The sequence below is a fragment of the Odocoileus virginianus genome, chromosome 30, assembly GCF_023699985.2.
Source record: "Odocoileus virginianus isolate 20LAN1187 ecotype Illinois chromosome 30, Ovbor_1.2, whole genome shotgun sequence".
NCBI classification, from domain to species: Eukaryota; Metazoa; Chordata; class Mammalia; order Artiodactyla; family Cervidae; genus Odocoileus; species Odocoileus virginianus.
The window spans coordinates 22,088,338-22,103,972 of NC_069703.1; the positions used below are offsets into that span (position 1 = coordinate 22,088,338).

The following is a 15,635-nucleotide window of genomic DNA, read 5'->3' on the forward strand; positions in this document are numbered from 1 at the left end:
ATCACTATGGAATGACTTGAAAAGAAATTCGTCCTGTTTGTGCTTTGCTTTTTTTAGCCAACAGATTTTGTTTAAATGTTATTTATTTATGAATATTTCTGCATGAGTTCAGGTCCCACTTTCAGTTCAGTTCAGTCGCTCAAGTCATGTCCGACTCTTTGTGACCCCATGAATCGCAGCACGCCAGGCCTCCCTGTCCACGGTCCCACTTTAGCTGTCTCCGTAAACCTAGCATTTAAGCGGCTTTGCATTGTCCAGTAATGGATACACGTTATTGGTGTAGTCACACAGAGAGTTGATGTATGCTCTTTTTAACATTGACTCTTTGTTAATGTTTCAGCCAAAGGGCCACCTTTGTTTGCCCATAGTGATTAACTTGCCTTTTGAGAAGATTAAGCCAACATTGATTCTCCCTCCCAGCCCCCAGTGACACCTTTGTACACAGCACATTTGGAGAAGGAAAAGGAATATTCACAGCTATTTTCACATTTTCAAATAAAAATTTCAGCCCCTAATCAGTGATCTGTGCCTCCTTGATTAGAAGAGCTATGTTATATAGCTTTAAAGGAAACTTAAAGAGGAAAAAAATGGAACAGTATTTTTATCCCTATGATTAAGTAGTAGTTTTGAATTCTGAGGCATCTATAGCCAGGCCCCATAGTGAGGACCAAGTTGTAAGACTGCTTGAATGTAATATTTGTTACTCAGATCCTATGACTGGTACCTTGACTTAACAAAGCTTTCTAAAAAGGAAAATGTATCTGTCTCTTTTTAACAGCAGTTACTTTAAAAAAAAAAAAAAAAATGATGGCACCTCACAATCCCCATTAGAATACCTTCCCCTGACTCTTATATGCTGCTCTGGAAACGAAGTAGCTGATAAAGAAAAGTGCCTTTGGAATGTAACTTGTTACTTGGAGTATTTGCCTATGAGAACTTCGTGCTCCATAAAGAATACTGAAATTTATTCTTCCCCAAATTGATGGTACAAACATATCTCAGAAATAAAAGCCAAAAGATAAATAACAGTGTGGGCTCTGAGAGGAATCGGGGAATTTCAGAAAGAAAAGCCAAAAGATAAATAACAGTGTGGGCTCTGAGAGGAATCAGGGAATTTCAGAAAGAAAAATAACTAGAGCAGAGAAAGCATAAAGGAACTCTTGAATGTTCTTGTCACCACTCAGATCCTAAGATCTATCAGAACAAGCAGAGTGTGACCTGGATTTTTCTCTATGGGTTTATCTAGGCATGTTTGGAAAACTCAGCTAGCCATACTAGATTTTACTTTTCTTCATTCTCATCATGTTTTCTTTATCATATGGGAAGCCATACTTAAGTCTGGCTTCAGTTACAGTTTTATTTAGTTTGTTTTCTTTGGCTTCTTAAAACTAACAAAACCCCAGCTTTAAATATTTTCTTTCTTTTTTTTAATCTAGTGGTCTATTTGTTTATCTGGTTTTCAGGTATCAAAAACTGAAGGGTGATTGATATTATTTAATTTTGGAGTGCCAAGAATGTGCTAAACCCGTCTAGAACAGAGATTTAGATAGCCAGTTGATGCTATCAGTGAGGATAGATCCCCAAAACACAGACCTCAGGAATGCTCTTAGATAAGTATTAAATGGTAACAAAGTATAAAGGTCTAAGAAACTTGGAAATGTGAAGTCTGTACAGTTCTGGTAAAATTATTCCCATCATTTGTTTAGAATATGAAATGATCCTCAGTGATGGACAGATATTCTTGCAAAATCATCTACAGGCTTTTGGGCAGGTATACGTCATTCAATTACATAATAAAGCATCCTAGGCACTTGGCTTCTTTGAACCTTTTTTTCCCTCTAAAATGAGAATAACTATATCTGGCCTATTTCATACAACTCATATGGAGATCAAATGAAGTAAAATGTTTTAAAACACTTGGAAAAATTTACAGTGTACACAAATAAATCTTTTGGGGTGTATACAGATTTTTTTTCCCCCTTTTAGGTTTTTGCCCTATTTCCATTCTCAGGGTTTGCAATGGCATGCAGGCAAGTATTTTTTTTTTATCAAAAAGCAACCAAGCTGCTCACCATGTTGACACTTGGCATGATAAACCATCAGAGAAAAATATGAAACTCATTAATAGGTTGATAGCATATTCAGCCCGCTTTCACGATTGTGTCTGGAACATTAAATTTCTAAAAGTTTCAGGATTATGACTTCCTCCCATTCCTTATTTGTAATCAGTCATCTTTGATACTGATTTAGATTGTTGGGTGGTATCTGTTAATTAGCTATATATATTTACAATACAATAAGAATTAAGGTTTTATTTCACCTCATTTGTCCTTTGAGGAAGATGGGAGTGGACTGCATTTTTTTTTTTAATATACCTACTGGGTGTTTTTTTTTTCCCCTCCAGGATACAATGTCTCTTTGCTATACGACCTTGAAAATCTGCCTGCATCCAAGGATTCCATCGTGCATCAGGCTGGCATGTTGAAACGAAACTGTTTTGCCTCTGTCTTTGAGAAATACTTCCAGTTCCAAGAAGAGGGCAAGGAAGGGGAGAACAGGGCAGTTATCCATTATAGGGATGATGAGACCATGTGAGTATAGGTAGAATTTGGTCCTGAAACTTGGTTGTGTCTGTCACATGTGCTTACCAAAAGATGTTCAGCTAAGTCAGACCTTAAACTATATTGTGTGAAGCCCCCCAAAGTGTCTTTCTCATAAAATTCTTTAACCCAGGATACAGATGGTGTGGCGAAGGAGAAGGCCACTTCTCCTTGTCTACAGAAAGTTGGCAGAAGATAAAAAGAGAATCTAGCACTTCCTTTAAGGCACTAACATTTTGAGTCCCCTTCTATAATTTAGCTGGGCAATCAGGAGGCTGAGGGTAACTATAGGTTCTAAGAAATATTTTTTAAAGTGGGGTTCTGAGAATCAGCTAACTCTGGATTCCAAATCATACCATATAGACAAGTTCATAATGTCCACTTTGGGTGATTTTCATCTCTTGCCTCGCGTAAAGTTTGCATTTGTTGTACTGACTTCATGGCCATAAATATTCAGTCTCACTAGCACAACTTGTTTTATGAATTAAAAGGTTTATGATGGCTTTACCCTCCTGCTTCACTTGTAGATCAAGTTCTCGACAAAACCCTGTTCTGATTCTGTACTTGACTCATGGGTTTTGTTCCCCTCAGGTATGTTGAGTCAAAAAAGGACAGAGTCACAGTAGTCTTCAGCACAGTGTTTAAGGATGACGACGATGTGGTCATTGGAAAGGTGTTCATGCAGGTATGGAGCGGACATCTTGGGGCAGGGGTAGGGGAACCACGGCCTAGTGACTTACACCCTGCCATCAGAGAGACTTCCCTCGTGGTCCAGTGGCTTAAGATTCCTCACTCCAATGCACGGGGGCCCAGGTTCGATCCCTGGTCAGGGAGCTGGATCCCACATGCCACAACTAAGACCCAGCACAGCTAAATAATAAATAAGTAGATATTTTTTTAAAAAGATAAGAACTGGCAGTCCTATTGATGTTGAAACTTGATTTAGTTAAACAGTCCTCCATCAAACTCACTGAATTTTTTTTTCTTAGTGCTTTTAGCCCTTTTCCGGGACTGAACTAGAGTTGGTTCAGACGGTAAAGAATCCACCTGCAGTGCGGGAGACCTGGGTTCAATCCCTAGGTTGGGAAGATCCCCTGGAAGAGGATCCCTTGGAGTGGCAGCCCACTCTAGTATTCTTGACTGGAGAATCCCCATGGACAGAGGAGCCTGATGGGCTACAGAATGGGAGTCACAAAGAATCAGACATGACTGAGCAACTAAGCATAACACACAGTAACAAGATGACTGAATATGAAATATCCTTCCTGCCATGGGGTCTTTGATTTAAAGCTTGGTCACGTTTCCTGCCCTCTTAAGTTTTCTTCAAGCTTCTAGCAAGGTTTGTTGGCTTGGCTTATTAGTTCTAAAGTCTTTTCAGAATGGAGTCTAGAGAAAATTCTTAGGTGGTCGGTAATGCATTAATAGCGTAGAGTTGTCAAACTGGCAGTGAAGAGAATGGGCCTGAATTTGGCTGAGGTTCCCATGGAGCGCCTCCCTCAGAAGCAGCTCATCTACTAGAAGAGTAATGGGGGTTAGCAGGACATTTTGTAATTGGATTTCTGGTGTGGTTGAACTCGGGTCTGACACAATATAACCATTGTGGCTTTGTCATGCTGTCTGCTAACCAGTAGCTGGCTTTAGGACATGAGAGCTCACTGGTGAAGTGGTATCCTGGCATATTTCTTATGAGACAGCTCAGTATTCAAAGTCTAGTACAGAGGTTAAATTTCAAAAAAAAACACAAAACTTTGTATGTTCATTCTGTTCCTTGGCAGTTTAATGAAATTTAAGAATTCCAGGACAGAACCTCTTTTGCCAGGTTGAGTTGAAAAATAATTGTGCTTAATATAGTGAGAATACTTTATGTGTAAGTATTCTCAGTGGCTAGGGGAATCTTCAGAAGGGATAGTCTCCATTTGACCATCTGTAGTGGCTTTTTGTGTTAAGCTAATTAATCAGAAACTAATTTTGTAGTCCCCATGCAGAAGAATCAGAATATTGACACAGCGTTTGAGAGTACTAAACTTTCAAAAGTGTGTGTGTGTGCAGACACACAGATATGTATGTCTTAGGTCCTAAATGTAAACCTCAGACAGGCATTTCATGTGTTTTTATGCAGAATTGACAGGGGAATTAAATGCAGTAGCTCAGAAATTGGGCCAAATCCAGACTGACAAGCTAATTTTAAAACCTATGAAGTATATATTTAGATTTGGCTGGGTTTTTTTTACCAGTCTTCTTCCATTTTATTCCAGACAACATCTTAACTTATTTTTATACTTTAAACAGATCTTGTCTTGGAGAGTGTACTGGAGATTTGTTCCTTAGGAGAATTTTGAGTATTCTTTTTTGCATGTGAACTTATGCTCTCCCTCAGAGTCCGTGTGGTGGGACACTTGTCTAAAAGAGAAAAGAAGGTCTGCATTTTTGTACTGACAGTGTCTCCAGTGAGTGACGGCCTGACCCCATGTGAAAAGGCGGTGCCCAGGAAGCCGTCTGCCCTTCCTCCCTCTCCAGACTCAGAGGCAGTGGTAATTTACTTGAAATGACCTTAGTAATGTGGACTTATTTTGCTGGTTTTCCCCTCCAAAATAAATCAAGCACTGTCCTAGGCCTAGTTATTTTAAATTTCTAGGAAAAAGGAGAGCAGTGAATGCCTAGCCTAGAAGGCCGTGACCTGGGAAGGCTGGTCGTGGTCACTTGTCTGTCTGTTGTGCGTCCTTGTTTCCCATGCTGACATGCACCTCCGGCCTGGTCAGAATGCCATCCCTCCCTTGTCATTTGGCAGGCTGACTTGGAGGGATGCTTATTGCTGTCATTTGGAAAAAGACAGGGAGGGGCATTCCCCACTCTTATGGATGTGCTAGTGCTCACCTTTGTAGGTATATGAGCTGTGAGCATCAGAGAAAACCTGGTAGATACCATTTCAGCACTCATTACGTGAAAAGTAATAGTTACCCCTTCAGAGATTGGTGGACTAGAATTGTTTATATAACTAGATCTTTTAAGTTAGTTCAGTAGGTAAGAAAAATTAAGTGGAAACCACTGGTTACTATATGTTCAGGACAAGACAAGCAATTTGCCTCGTAGGCAGTAGTGAAGATGTTATTCTGAGGATCCTTGCTGCCTGTATACATGTGGGGTTACACCTGTAGGATATTTTCCTGAACTGGGGACCCTGAGGCAAAGTGAGTAATTTTGGTAGCATTGCCAACCCCTTCTCCAGAGAGGTTATGCTATTTCCCTCCCACCTCCAATGCATGAGTGTCCGTTTTCCCAAAGTGGTGTTGAACTTGTGGATTTCTGCCAGTCTGACAGGTTAAAAATGGTTTCTGCTTTCTCTCATGAACACAGTCAAAACATCTTTTTTTTTTCTTAACGCTGAAGGCTGTTTTTTTTCTTTTCTTGTGAGATGTCTCTTGATGGCCCCTACCCATTTTTCTATTGGGTTATTGATTTTCTCAGTTTCTTCATATACTTGGGAGACTGGCAGTTTGTCTGTGATAAGAGTTGCAGATTTTTTTTTTCCAGTTAGTCATTAGACTTAGTGGGTTGTTTTTGTTGTTTGGTTTCCCCCCAGGTAGAACTTTATTTTCATGCAGTGAAATTGATCAACCTCTGTGGCTTCTAGATTTTGAGTCATAGTTAGAAACGCCTTCCCTACTGCAAGGTTATAAAGAAATCTACCTGCATTATTTTCCTGGTGTTTTTATAGTTTCATGTTTTATGTGTAAATCTTACTGCCTATGGGTAGCTTCTCTTGGTGCATGATAAGAAAGGTGGAGTCATCTTTTTTTCTAAGTGACTACTCCCTGTCCCAGTGGCAGCTGTTTAAAAGTCCATGTTTACACTACTGGTTTAAGATGCTGCCTTTATCATATACTTAATTTCTGTGTTTATTTGGGTTTATTCTGAGCTTCTGTGGTCAGTTGTGCTTTGATGGAAGAAAGAAATAATATTGTGATGCCCCAAAGAGGAAAAAAAGGAAGAAAAAAGAGGCAGTATTGCTGATACATATGTAACAAGACTCTTAAAGCAAAAAGTGCTGGGTTGGTGGGTTGATTGGCTTTTAAGTGTTTTGTAAGAGAGAAAAACCAAGGAGAAACAGAGGCAGGAGATTGCCTGAATTATAGCCCCAAGTCAGTATATTGTTAACCAACTCTGAAATGTATCATTCTCCATGTACAAAACTGAGAAATGCTGCCAAGTTACCACGGGTTTACAGATACTCCCATCTGGTTGCGAATGCCACATGTACCAGTGAACTGGAGCATTCAAGAAACTTATGAAACACAAAGTGCTGGCAGGCAGTTTTTATCTGTTCTCCCCGCCAGGGCTAAAAGAGGGAAACTGATAGAAGTTAGAGAACCTCCCAACCCAGTTGCAGAATGAACGGTATTTTCTAGAGAAGGGCAATTTCAGCAGCTTTGCTTTAAGGATTTCCATTTTGAATTATCTTGGATCCTTCCCTCCCTCTTCAGATATTTTTCCTTTGGGGATCAAAGTTCAGAGGGGAGCTCACCTAACCCAGTGATGTTATTTCCCACCAACCTTTGGAAGCTACACAAGGAGTTCAGAAGGCAGGGGGTGACAGACGAGCTCCCCGACTGGGCATTAGACCTCCTCAGGTAGTATCCTTCCTTCACATATCCGCTGCTGAGGGCTTGCCCATCAGTGTGTGTCCTCCTGCTGCGGGTGGAAGTGTAGTCCCTGCGCCTTCCTTCACAGTGTGCTGACTCTGTCAGCTAGGGGAGTGGTGCTTTCTTTCTCATCCTTGTGCTAGACAGCCTCTTTGAAGGGCAGAGGACTAGGTACAGAGATGAATAAAAGAATCCTTGACTTGAGGAGCTTAAAACCTGGTAGGGAAGCCAGATGCATTAATGAATAGTGAAATATCACAGTAGAGGTTTGTAGAAAAGCTGCTCTCCCCACAGGAGAGCAGCCAGCTGTGCCCAAGCTGTTGGAGAGAACGTTATATCTGGGCAGCAGTAGAAGGAACTTGTAGACTGAAGGGCTATATGACTTGCTCTCAGTACACTCAGCAAATTCAGGGACCTTGGAAAACTTTTGATTCCATCTTTCTGTCCTCCAGAGAGTTTAAACCATAGGTTTTACTGGCGTTGCTGGAAAGTCCAGTCCTGTTATTACAGATCTGGGTTGAGACCGGGATGCCTCATGTCACTTACCTGTTTATACAGGAATGTATGGATTGGGAACGCTTGAGATGTGGAAGTTAGGACGGGGAAGAATGGCTTGGTTTTGACATCCTTAGGCATTTTTCTGTAGTTTGATAAGGGTGGATACATTTTGTCAAGGGTGAGCTCTTACTTGAGCTCCACTTGACATCTTAATCAAATTTCCTGAAAAATATAACCTCCTTTCATATTAAATCAAAAGAAACTAATAAACTGTCATCCTTATCCTGAGCATAATCTGGTTCTCCGAGTGCTTTGCAATTTGTTGTCTATTTAGCCTCAAGTAATTTTATCATGCATATTTTTCCAAAACAAAAGAAAGAGAAGAGGATTAACAGTGCTTTTCTTCGCTCTTTGAAGATCAGACTTGTTAAGGACTTTGTGATCTCTCCTCTTTGAATCTGAAGTGCACTGATGGCAGCCAACACTTGTAATATTTCACGCTGTGCTGTGCTGAATCGCTCAGTCATGTCTGACTCCGCGACCCCATGGACTGTAGCCCGCCAGGCTCCTCTGTCCATGGGGATTCTCCAGGCAAGAATACTAGAGTGGGTTGCCATGCCCTCCTCGAGGGGAATCTTCCCAACCCAGGGATCGAACCCAGGTCTCCCACATTGCAGGCGGATTCTTTACCATCCGAGCCACCAGGGAAGCCCATGGTGGGCTGGAGTGGGGAGCCTCTGCCTTCTCCAGGGGAGCTTCCCAAGCCTGGAATCGAACTGGGGTCTCCTGCATCGCAGGTGGATTCTTTACCAGCTGAGCTACCAGGGAAAACCAGTGTTTCACGTTAGGTGTCATTCATTTTTAGCCTCTGCCAGACAGAGGGCTCAGAGGTCACATCACAGGGCAAACCCCAGAGCATAGGTTGCTGTTCTTGCTGTTCATCTCACACCAGATTCTCTTCTGGCTGCTTTTTGCTTCATCCTGGCAGGAGTTCAAAGAAGGACGCAGAGCCAGCCACACAGCCCCACAGGTCCTCTTCAGCCACAGGGAACCTCCCCTAGAGCTGAAAGATACCGATGCCGCCGTGGGTGACAACATCGGCTACATTACCTTCGGTGAGCCGGGCAGGGTTGCCACATTTGCACACCTTGGTGGGTTCCTACTGCAGTTGAAATAGGGCTGAGTGGTGAAAGCAGGTGTGCCAGAGTGTTCCTGTTGCCAGTGCCATGACTGTAGGAGGCATGGCATGGAGCACTAATACAAGTCATGCACTGTTTTTATTTTTATACAGTAATCATTTTCCTTTTTTCCCTGTTTTATCTAAATCCTCAGGGGGGAAAAGGGTAGCTTCTGGTGTGAAGTAGGAGAGGTTAGGGCCACATAAACACTGCTAAGTGGCTGGACGGGGTTCTCTGTCCCTTGGCGCCTGTTAGGTTTTTTTTGCTCATCAGACCAGAGCTCCAGCCACGATTCGCTTACCCACTTTCCCTCTGGAGAGATTCACATCCACCCCTCTCACAGCTTGCTGCAGCCTAGTGAGCTGGTTCATCGTTAACAGCTGACAGTTTAGAATCACAGCTCATGCGCACACTGACCCTGACGGCACTAAAATGTCCCCTTTTGTGAAGTTCTCTAAGTCACCTGCGTGCTGAAGTTTCACCAGCACTTCGGCGATGAGCGGGTTGATTAACCAGGTTTCCTTAAATCTAATCTACATTTATTTTTTTTTTTAGCACGTTACTCTCTCTCAGGTTGGGACAGCCTGTTACAGTTTAATTAGCAGTGTCTTTCTTTGTGCTACATAAACTGATGGTGAACTTATAGTCATTAGCATCTCAGGACCTCTGCAGTATAGTTATCTCCTGGCCTGGCGCTCTTTTCTCTTGAGGGCAAGTTGACACACGGTGGTCCCACCCTTTCTTAGGAGGCATTTCTTTTCGTTTCAACAAAACTTGATACTCAAGGACTTTGCTGATGCAAATTCCACTGAGTAGGATAGATGCAGAAGATAGAGGGGATTCCCAGAAGCCAGAGGGAGAGGCATGCAGGTCTGCCCAGGTGTGAAGCTGAGTGACTGACTGCACAGGACTTCATGGGGTCGTGCAGTGGCAGGCGCTTTTTCAGCCCCCATCCAAAGCAACTCCTCCTGCCATTCCCCATCAGGAGTGCTCAGGTTCTTGTCCTTTCCGGTTTGGTGTTCACCACAGACTGCATGGTCCTCCAGGGATCTAGTTTCTCTGAACGCTTACTCTGCCTTGGCAACAAGGGCCTGCAGCAGGCAGGCTTTGTTCTCTAATCCCCACTGCTCCAGAGTCCACCCAGGTAGCCAGTTGTGTCATCTGCTAGAGAGACTTCTGAGAGGCAGGAGCTAGTAGATTTCACAGTGCACAGCCGGAGAATCCAGACCCGGAATGAATGCCAGGACCAAGCCCTTCCCCTGGGGAGCCCTGGTTTTCGGCCATGGTCTCTTCCATTTGCACTCACTGGCAGAAAACCCTAATGAAACAAGTGGACAGTCCCGAAGCAGGGCTAGATGGGAGACGACGGTAGGCTGCTGGTCTTTGCACCCTTTGGCATTGGTGTTACTCGACCTTGACACCTTGTCTGTGCCCCCACCCAGTGCTGTTCCCTCGCCACACCAACGCCAGTGCTCGAGACAACACCATCAACCTGATCCACACGTTCCGGGACTACCTGCACTACCACATCAAGTGCTCTAAGGTGAGTGGGAGCAGCCACAGCACCTGTGCTCCGGGCCATTCTTTGCACCAGAGCTCATGGCATAAAGTCCTCTCTGGTCCAGGCTGTTGCTAGGAACTCTACAGAGATGGTTCTGTAGGCTTTGAATCATGGCCTTTCTCCATCTCTCTCACTCCATAGCAGAAAGGTGAGTATATGCTTCCTTGCACACCCCTACGTCAACCCCAGGGTGGATGTTCCCAAACCTTTCTGATAATTTCCACTACTTAGAGCAAAGCCTTTCTGGAACATGACTCTGCTTCAGTACCCATTGTGTTTGCCTCCAGGCCTATATTCACACACGTATGCGGGCAAAAACATCGGACTTCCTCAAGGTGCTGAACCGTGCACGCCCAGATGCCGAGAAAAAGGAAATGAAAACAATCACGTGAGTAGCACCATCCTGCAGCAGGACTGCCTTCCTCTCCTAAGTTTACCAAGGAGGTCATGGGTGTCGGTGACCCAGGTGTCTGGGCAGTGGCTGCAGGTGAGACAGGCAGTGGGGCGCCTATAGCTGCCTGGCAGACTAAAGATGGGAGACAAACAGGTTTTCACGTCTGAATGGGCCTCCTTGTTTCAACATCTCTGTGATCGAGGAGAGTGGCTGCTAGGAAGAAGCACAGACCTTTTTACCAAGATGAACTATGTTCTCTTTGGGCCTGAGTTGAGAGGCCTGTCTTAACTGTCTTGATGTCTTCTTGTAGAAGTGGAATAATCTGCTTGAGGACATATAGTTGCATAAATAGGCCTGGAACTATTCCAAAGCATTCTCTTTCCTGGTCCAAGTCTTGGCAGGAATTTTGCCTGAAGAGGAGGTCAACTTTATCTGAGGTGGAGATGATGAGGAGCGCCCTAAAGGATGCAGGACACTGTCCACAGTAGAGCAGCATGGTCATGGGCCTGGGGGTTTGGGTCTGTGCCAGGTGCCGACTCTTGGGACCCCCTCTGGTAAGGTTTCCACCATCCTGTTCTCCAGGCAGAGAAATAGGTACTCGTCTCCTATCACTTGTTCCCATTGAATTAAATGTCCTGAGGTGAACTAAACCCCCCACAACCCTCACAGCCATTTCCAGGACCCCACACTCTTGGGATAACCTTCTATAGGTATGTCGTGCCTAGGCCTTCAGGCTCCTTCCCTTGGCCTCTTCTACCAAGCTAGTTTTTGCTGCCATTTAACAAGGTGAGAGAGGGTCTGAGTCTTGGGCGCCTGAGCAGAGTGCTTTTAATCTCAGAAGCATCAGACATTTATAGAGAGCAGAGTAAGTCGCCCCTGCCTTCTAGACTTTAGAGGCTGCCTGTCTCACTAGGAAATTGATACCAAGGACCTTTCTCTAGAATTAACTCCTCGCACTGCCCAGAGCCCGCAGAGTGTTCAGTCCACAGCTGGATCCTCTGCTTAGAGAGAAGTGCCCACGTGCCATGGCAAGACAATGGCAGCATCATTCCTTTTACTCTGCAGCTTTGTGGCACTGCCTAAAATGGGCAGAATGTGAAAGGTGGGGAGGCAGGGTGGGCATGTCCTGGGAGCACGTCTCTCGCTGCCCTGCAGACTCTTAACCTCCATCATAGGGTGGACAGGTCTCCCTTTGCTTGCGTGCTTGCTTCTTTCACGCACACCACGTTGGTGACTTTGAGTGTGAGCAGCCAATTTTGTGCCACTTTCAGGGCCCCGTTCAGTAGAGGCCAGGAGGTGAGCCGGCAGCCAGTACAGTAGAAGGCATCCTGACCTGCCAGCCTGTGGCCCACCAAATGGGGGCTGGGCATCATAAATAGTCACAAACTTCTGCTGTCACCTTCAGCCCTGTACCTGCCTGTCCGTTCAGTAGAAACGCCCACCAGGCAGCCAACTACCCAGTGTCTCCCCACAGGGCTTCTCCCCTGGCTCCATCACACAGCCCAGCAGCCTTGGAGTGTGGGGTCACTGCAAAGCAGGTGCAGTGGAAGGGCAGGAACAACTCCCTGTCCTGATGGGGGACTGAGAAAAGATGAGTCCTTGAAATGAACCAGTCATCCGTACACTTCCTTCCTGGAACTTAAGGAGAGCAGCTTTGCCTTTTTCCATCCTGTGACCTCTCTTTGGCAGAGGTGAGCCCCAGAAAGGAGAAGCAGGAGCTAAACAACCCTGAAAACCAGATTGAGTTCCCAAGGCTAGGCAGGAGAAGCCAGGACCCCTCTTCTGCTCTGGGTTCTCAGAACCTGGAGCAGCATAAAGGAGGGTGGCAACCCTGCTGTGATCAGAAGCCAGCCATCAGCACCCCACAGAGCTCTGTCAGAATTGAGCTTTCTGTTGGGGAATGGATAACAAAATATTTTAGCTTCATCTGTGGTAGGGTAAGACATTCCAGACAGGAAAATCTTAGTTCCCATAGTCCTCCGCTCTAGCTTCCAGGCTTCTGTGCCAGATAGGTACCCTCCATCTTTGGGAACCATTCCCAGAGTTGGCCATTCTTAGAATGCTGGGTACGACAAGACACCCCAGCTCAGGAGCCTTAAGTGAAGCAAGTGTTTTGTGACTGAGTGTAGTCACCGTATGACAACACAAAGCACCTTTAAACTTGGAAAGTTTGGAGGGTTGCTTCTTCTGACATCCTGGCCCCATGGGGAAAGATTTAAGGAACTGCTGTCTGCTAGCCTGAAAAAGGTATAAGCTGTGTTAGGAGGACCCCAAATTCTTTGCTCAGAAGAGGGTTGAGACCAGTCTAAAATGCAGGTAGATCTAGGCCATCCCGAAATTGTGGGCAGGTGATTCTCCTGTCTAACTTGGTATATTTACTGTCCTCATGGGCTTATTACTTGGTACCCTGAAGTATTCAATAGGAAGAAAGAGCTGATAGGTTGTTTCTGTGAAAGCTGGACCTTAACCCTTGCCTGGAGTTCCCACATACCTCTGCTTAAGAAACATTGACCCTATCTCTAGTGCAGAGCGTGGGGTGGATAGGAAGGTAAGCAGAAACTAACCTTCACATTTATTCTCTGCTTTTGAAGGGGGAAGACGTTTTCATCCCGCTAACTCTTGGGAACAGGAAGAGGAAGCGGCTGGCAACTGAAGGCTGGAACACTTGCTACTGGATAATCGTAGCTTTTAATGTTGCACCTCTTCAGGTTCTTAAGGGATTCTCCGTTTTGGTTCCATTTTGTACACGTTTGGAAAATAATCTGCAAAAACGAGCTGTGCTTGCAAGGACTTCATGGTTCCCAAGAATTAAAAAAAAAGAATTCCACTTGATCAACTTAATTCCTTTTCTTTATCTTCCCTCCCTCACTCCCCTTTCCCTCCCCCTCTTTTCCAAGCTGTTTTGCTTTGCAATATGTTACTGGTAATGAGTTGCAGGATAATGCAATCTTAACTTGTTTTCTCTAAGTATTTGAGTTCAAAACTCCTGTATCTAAAGAAATACGGTTGGGGTCATTAATAAAGAAAATCTTTCTATCTTACATGAAAATTCACTTGATTTCTGGTCTGGGAGTCCCCCCCCCCCCCCCCCCCCCCAAAAAAAAAAAAAAAAAGGAGGGATGAAGGATGCATCAGTACTGCCCTTGAACCTGCAAACCTGCACTGGAGAAGCTTAGGTTCAAGAGCCCCCTCACCCCCACCCTCCCTGTAGAGGGGAGAAAGGCTCACTGATAAGCTCTTAGTTGGCATTTCTAAGTAAACTTGAACATGCACTGTAAAGCTTTTTAATTTGTCTCTATCCAGTTCATTGTGTTTCAGACTGGTTTGAGACTGTCAATGAATTGTGAAATCTGACATTTCCTCAGCAGTTATGAGGTATTTGTAGATTCACTGCAGTTGTAAGAAACAGTGCTAAAATCCTGTAATACAATATAATTGCCAGGAGGAAGCTAATGTTGACACGATCACAATCTTACTCATATTTCCCCAGTTTTACATGCAACTCATTTGTGTGTGTGTGTGTGTGTGTGTTGTTTCCTGTGTGTTTTTTTTCACGTGTGTGACTTCATCTTCAACGTTTTAAAATGGAATAGTAGGTGCTGTTGTGTCATGCTGAGTACATCACTCCTATTATGGGTAAGTACTAATTCTGAAATATGTCTTAGTTGTGGACATACTGACTAGGTCATGAAAATGTCTTTATTGTGGGTCATGGTCAGATTTGAAGGGACAGGTCGTTTAGTCATCAAAACTTCACTTTACTCTTTTTTTTAATAATCAAAATTAAAAGTCACATTATGTCCATAGTTAAGGTACAGAGTATTACACCAGTCCATTCTAGGGTTGTTAGATGTCACCAGACCAAGAAGAGGCATCACATGTGATTGTTGTTGAAGGTATTCGCAGACTTGGAGAAAGTCTTTTCCTTGAAGTGGAGATGTCCACCACGGGAAGCCTTCCACTGATGAAGTGGGGAGTGCTCCGCAGACCCAGCAGTTAGACCGATTGTGGAATGCAGCATAGGAGTGAGCCCAGGACAGGAAGGCATTGTCTTGAGGATCAAATGGCAGACTCAGGATTTCTGGAGTCAGCAGAAGTAGGCTCACATAGATTATCAGGCCCACCTTGTCCTGAAGGATCCCGGACGAGCCCCCAAGATGAAAGGTTGTTGCTGAACGCTTAGACGCGGGATTCTTGGCCTCCGGAGGAGACAAATTCAATCCGGGGCCAGAGACGAGGCTGGATCGCTCAGAGCTTTTGTGTAATAAAGTTTTATTAAAGTATAAAGGAGATAGAGAAAGCTTCTGACATAGGCATCAGAAGGGGGCAAAAGAGTACCCCCCCCCACTTTACTCTTTATAAACAAGATTCTGGAAAGCTCAGGATCAGTTATGCTCCCATGCTGTCAACAAACAATTGCCCTGGAGAGTGCTATCCCCTTGGTGGTGCCAACCGGGACCTGCAGTGGAGAGAGCTCACTGCCTAGTCTGCCCTGTGTTATCCTGGGATGTGGTCCCTCATCACCTACCTCTGGTAGATGGAAAACTGGGCTAAGTTAGATCTATTGGGAGACAGTGACATAGATGTGTTCTGTACCCCTGTGTAAGGGGTTTGTGAAGGTAATTTTGCTAGAAAGTGTGTTTGCCATCCCTCTGAGTTTAGAACATACCTCCTTAGTAAGTTGGAACTCAACTATATTTTGCCAATAATAGGGATCGGATTTCTGGAAAGTGCTATAAATGGCAAAACCAAAATTGCTTAGAA

At 44.4% G+C, this 15,635-nt stretch overlaps 1 protein-coding gene across 1 annotated transcript in view; it reads left to right on the forward strand.

The window, feature by feature from the left end:
• Positions 1-13,920, forward strand: part of ARPC2 (actin related protein 2/3 complex subunit 2) — a 27,713-nt gene extending 13,793 nt beyond the window's left edge. Inside the window, exons 5-10 of the mRNA XM_070458630.1 lie at positions 2,405-2,591; positions 3,192-3,285; positions 8,727-8,853; positions 10,359-10,459; positions 10,765-10,865; positions 13,463-13,920. Of these exons, the coding sequence (XP_070314731.1) occupies positions 2,405-2,591; positions 3,192-3,285; positions 8,727-8,853; positions 10,359-10,459; positions 10,765-10,865; positions 13,463-13,487 (635 nt within the window). The 3' untranslated portion in view covers positions 13,488-13,920. The remainder of the gene's footprint in view (positions 1-2,404; positions 2,592-3,191; positions 3,286-8,726; positions 8,854-10,358; positions 10,460-10,764; positions 10,866-13,462) is intronic.
• Positions 13,921-15,635: the final 1,715 nt, after the last annotated feature.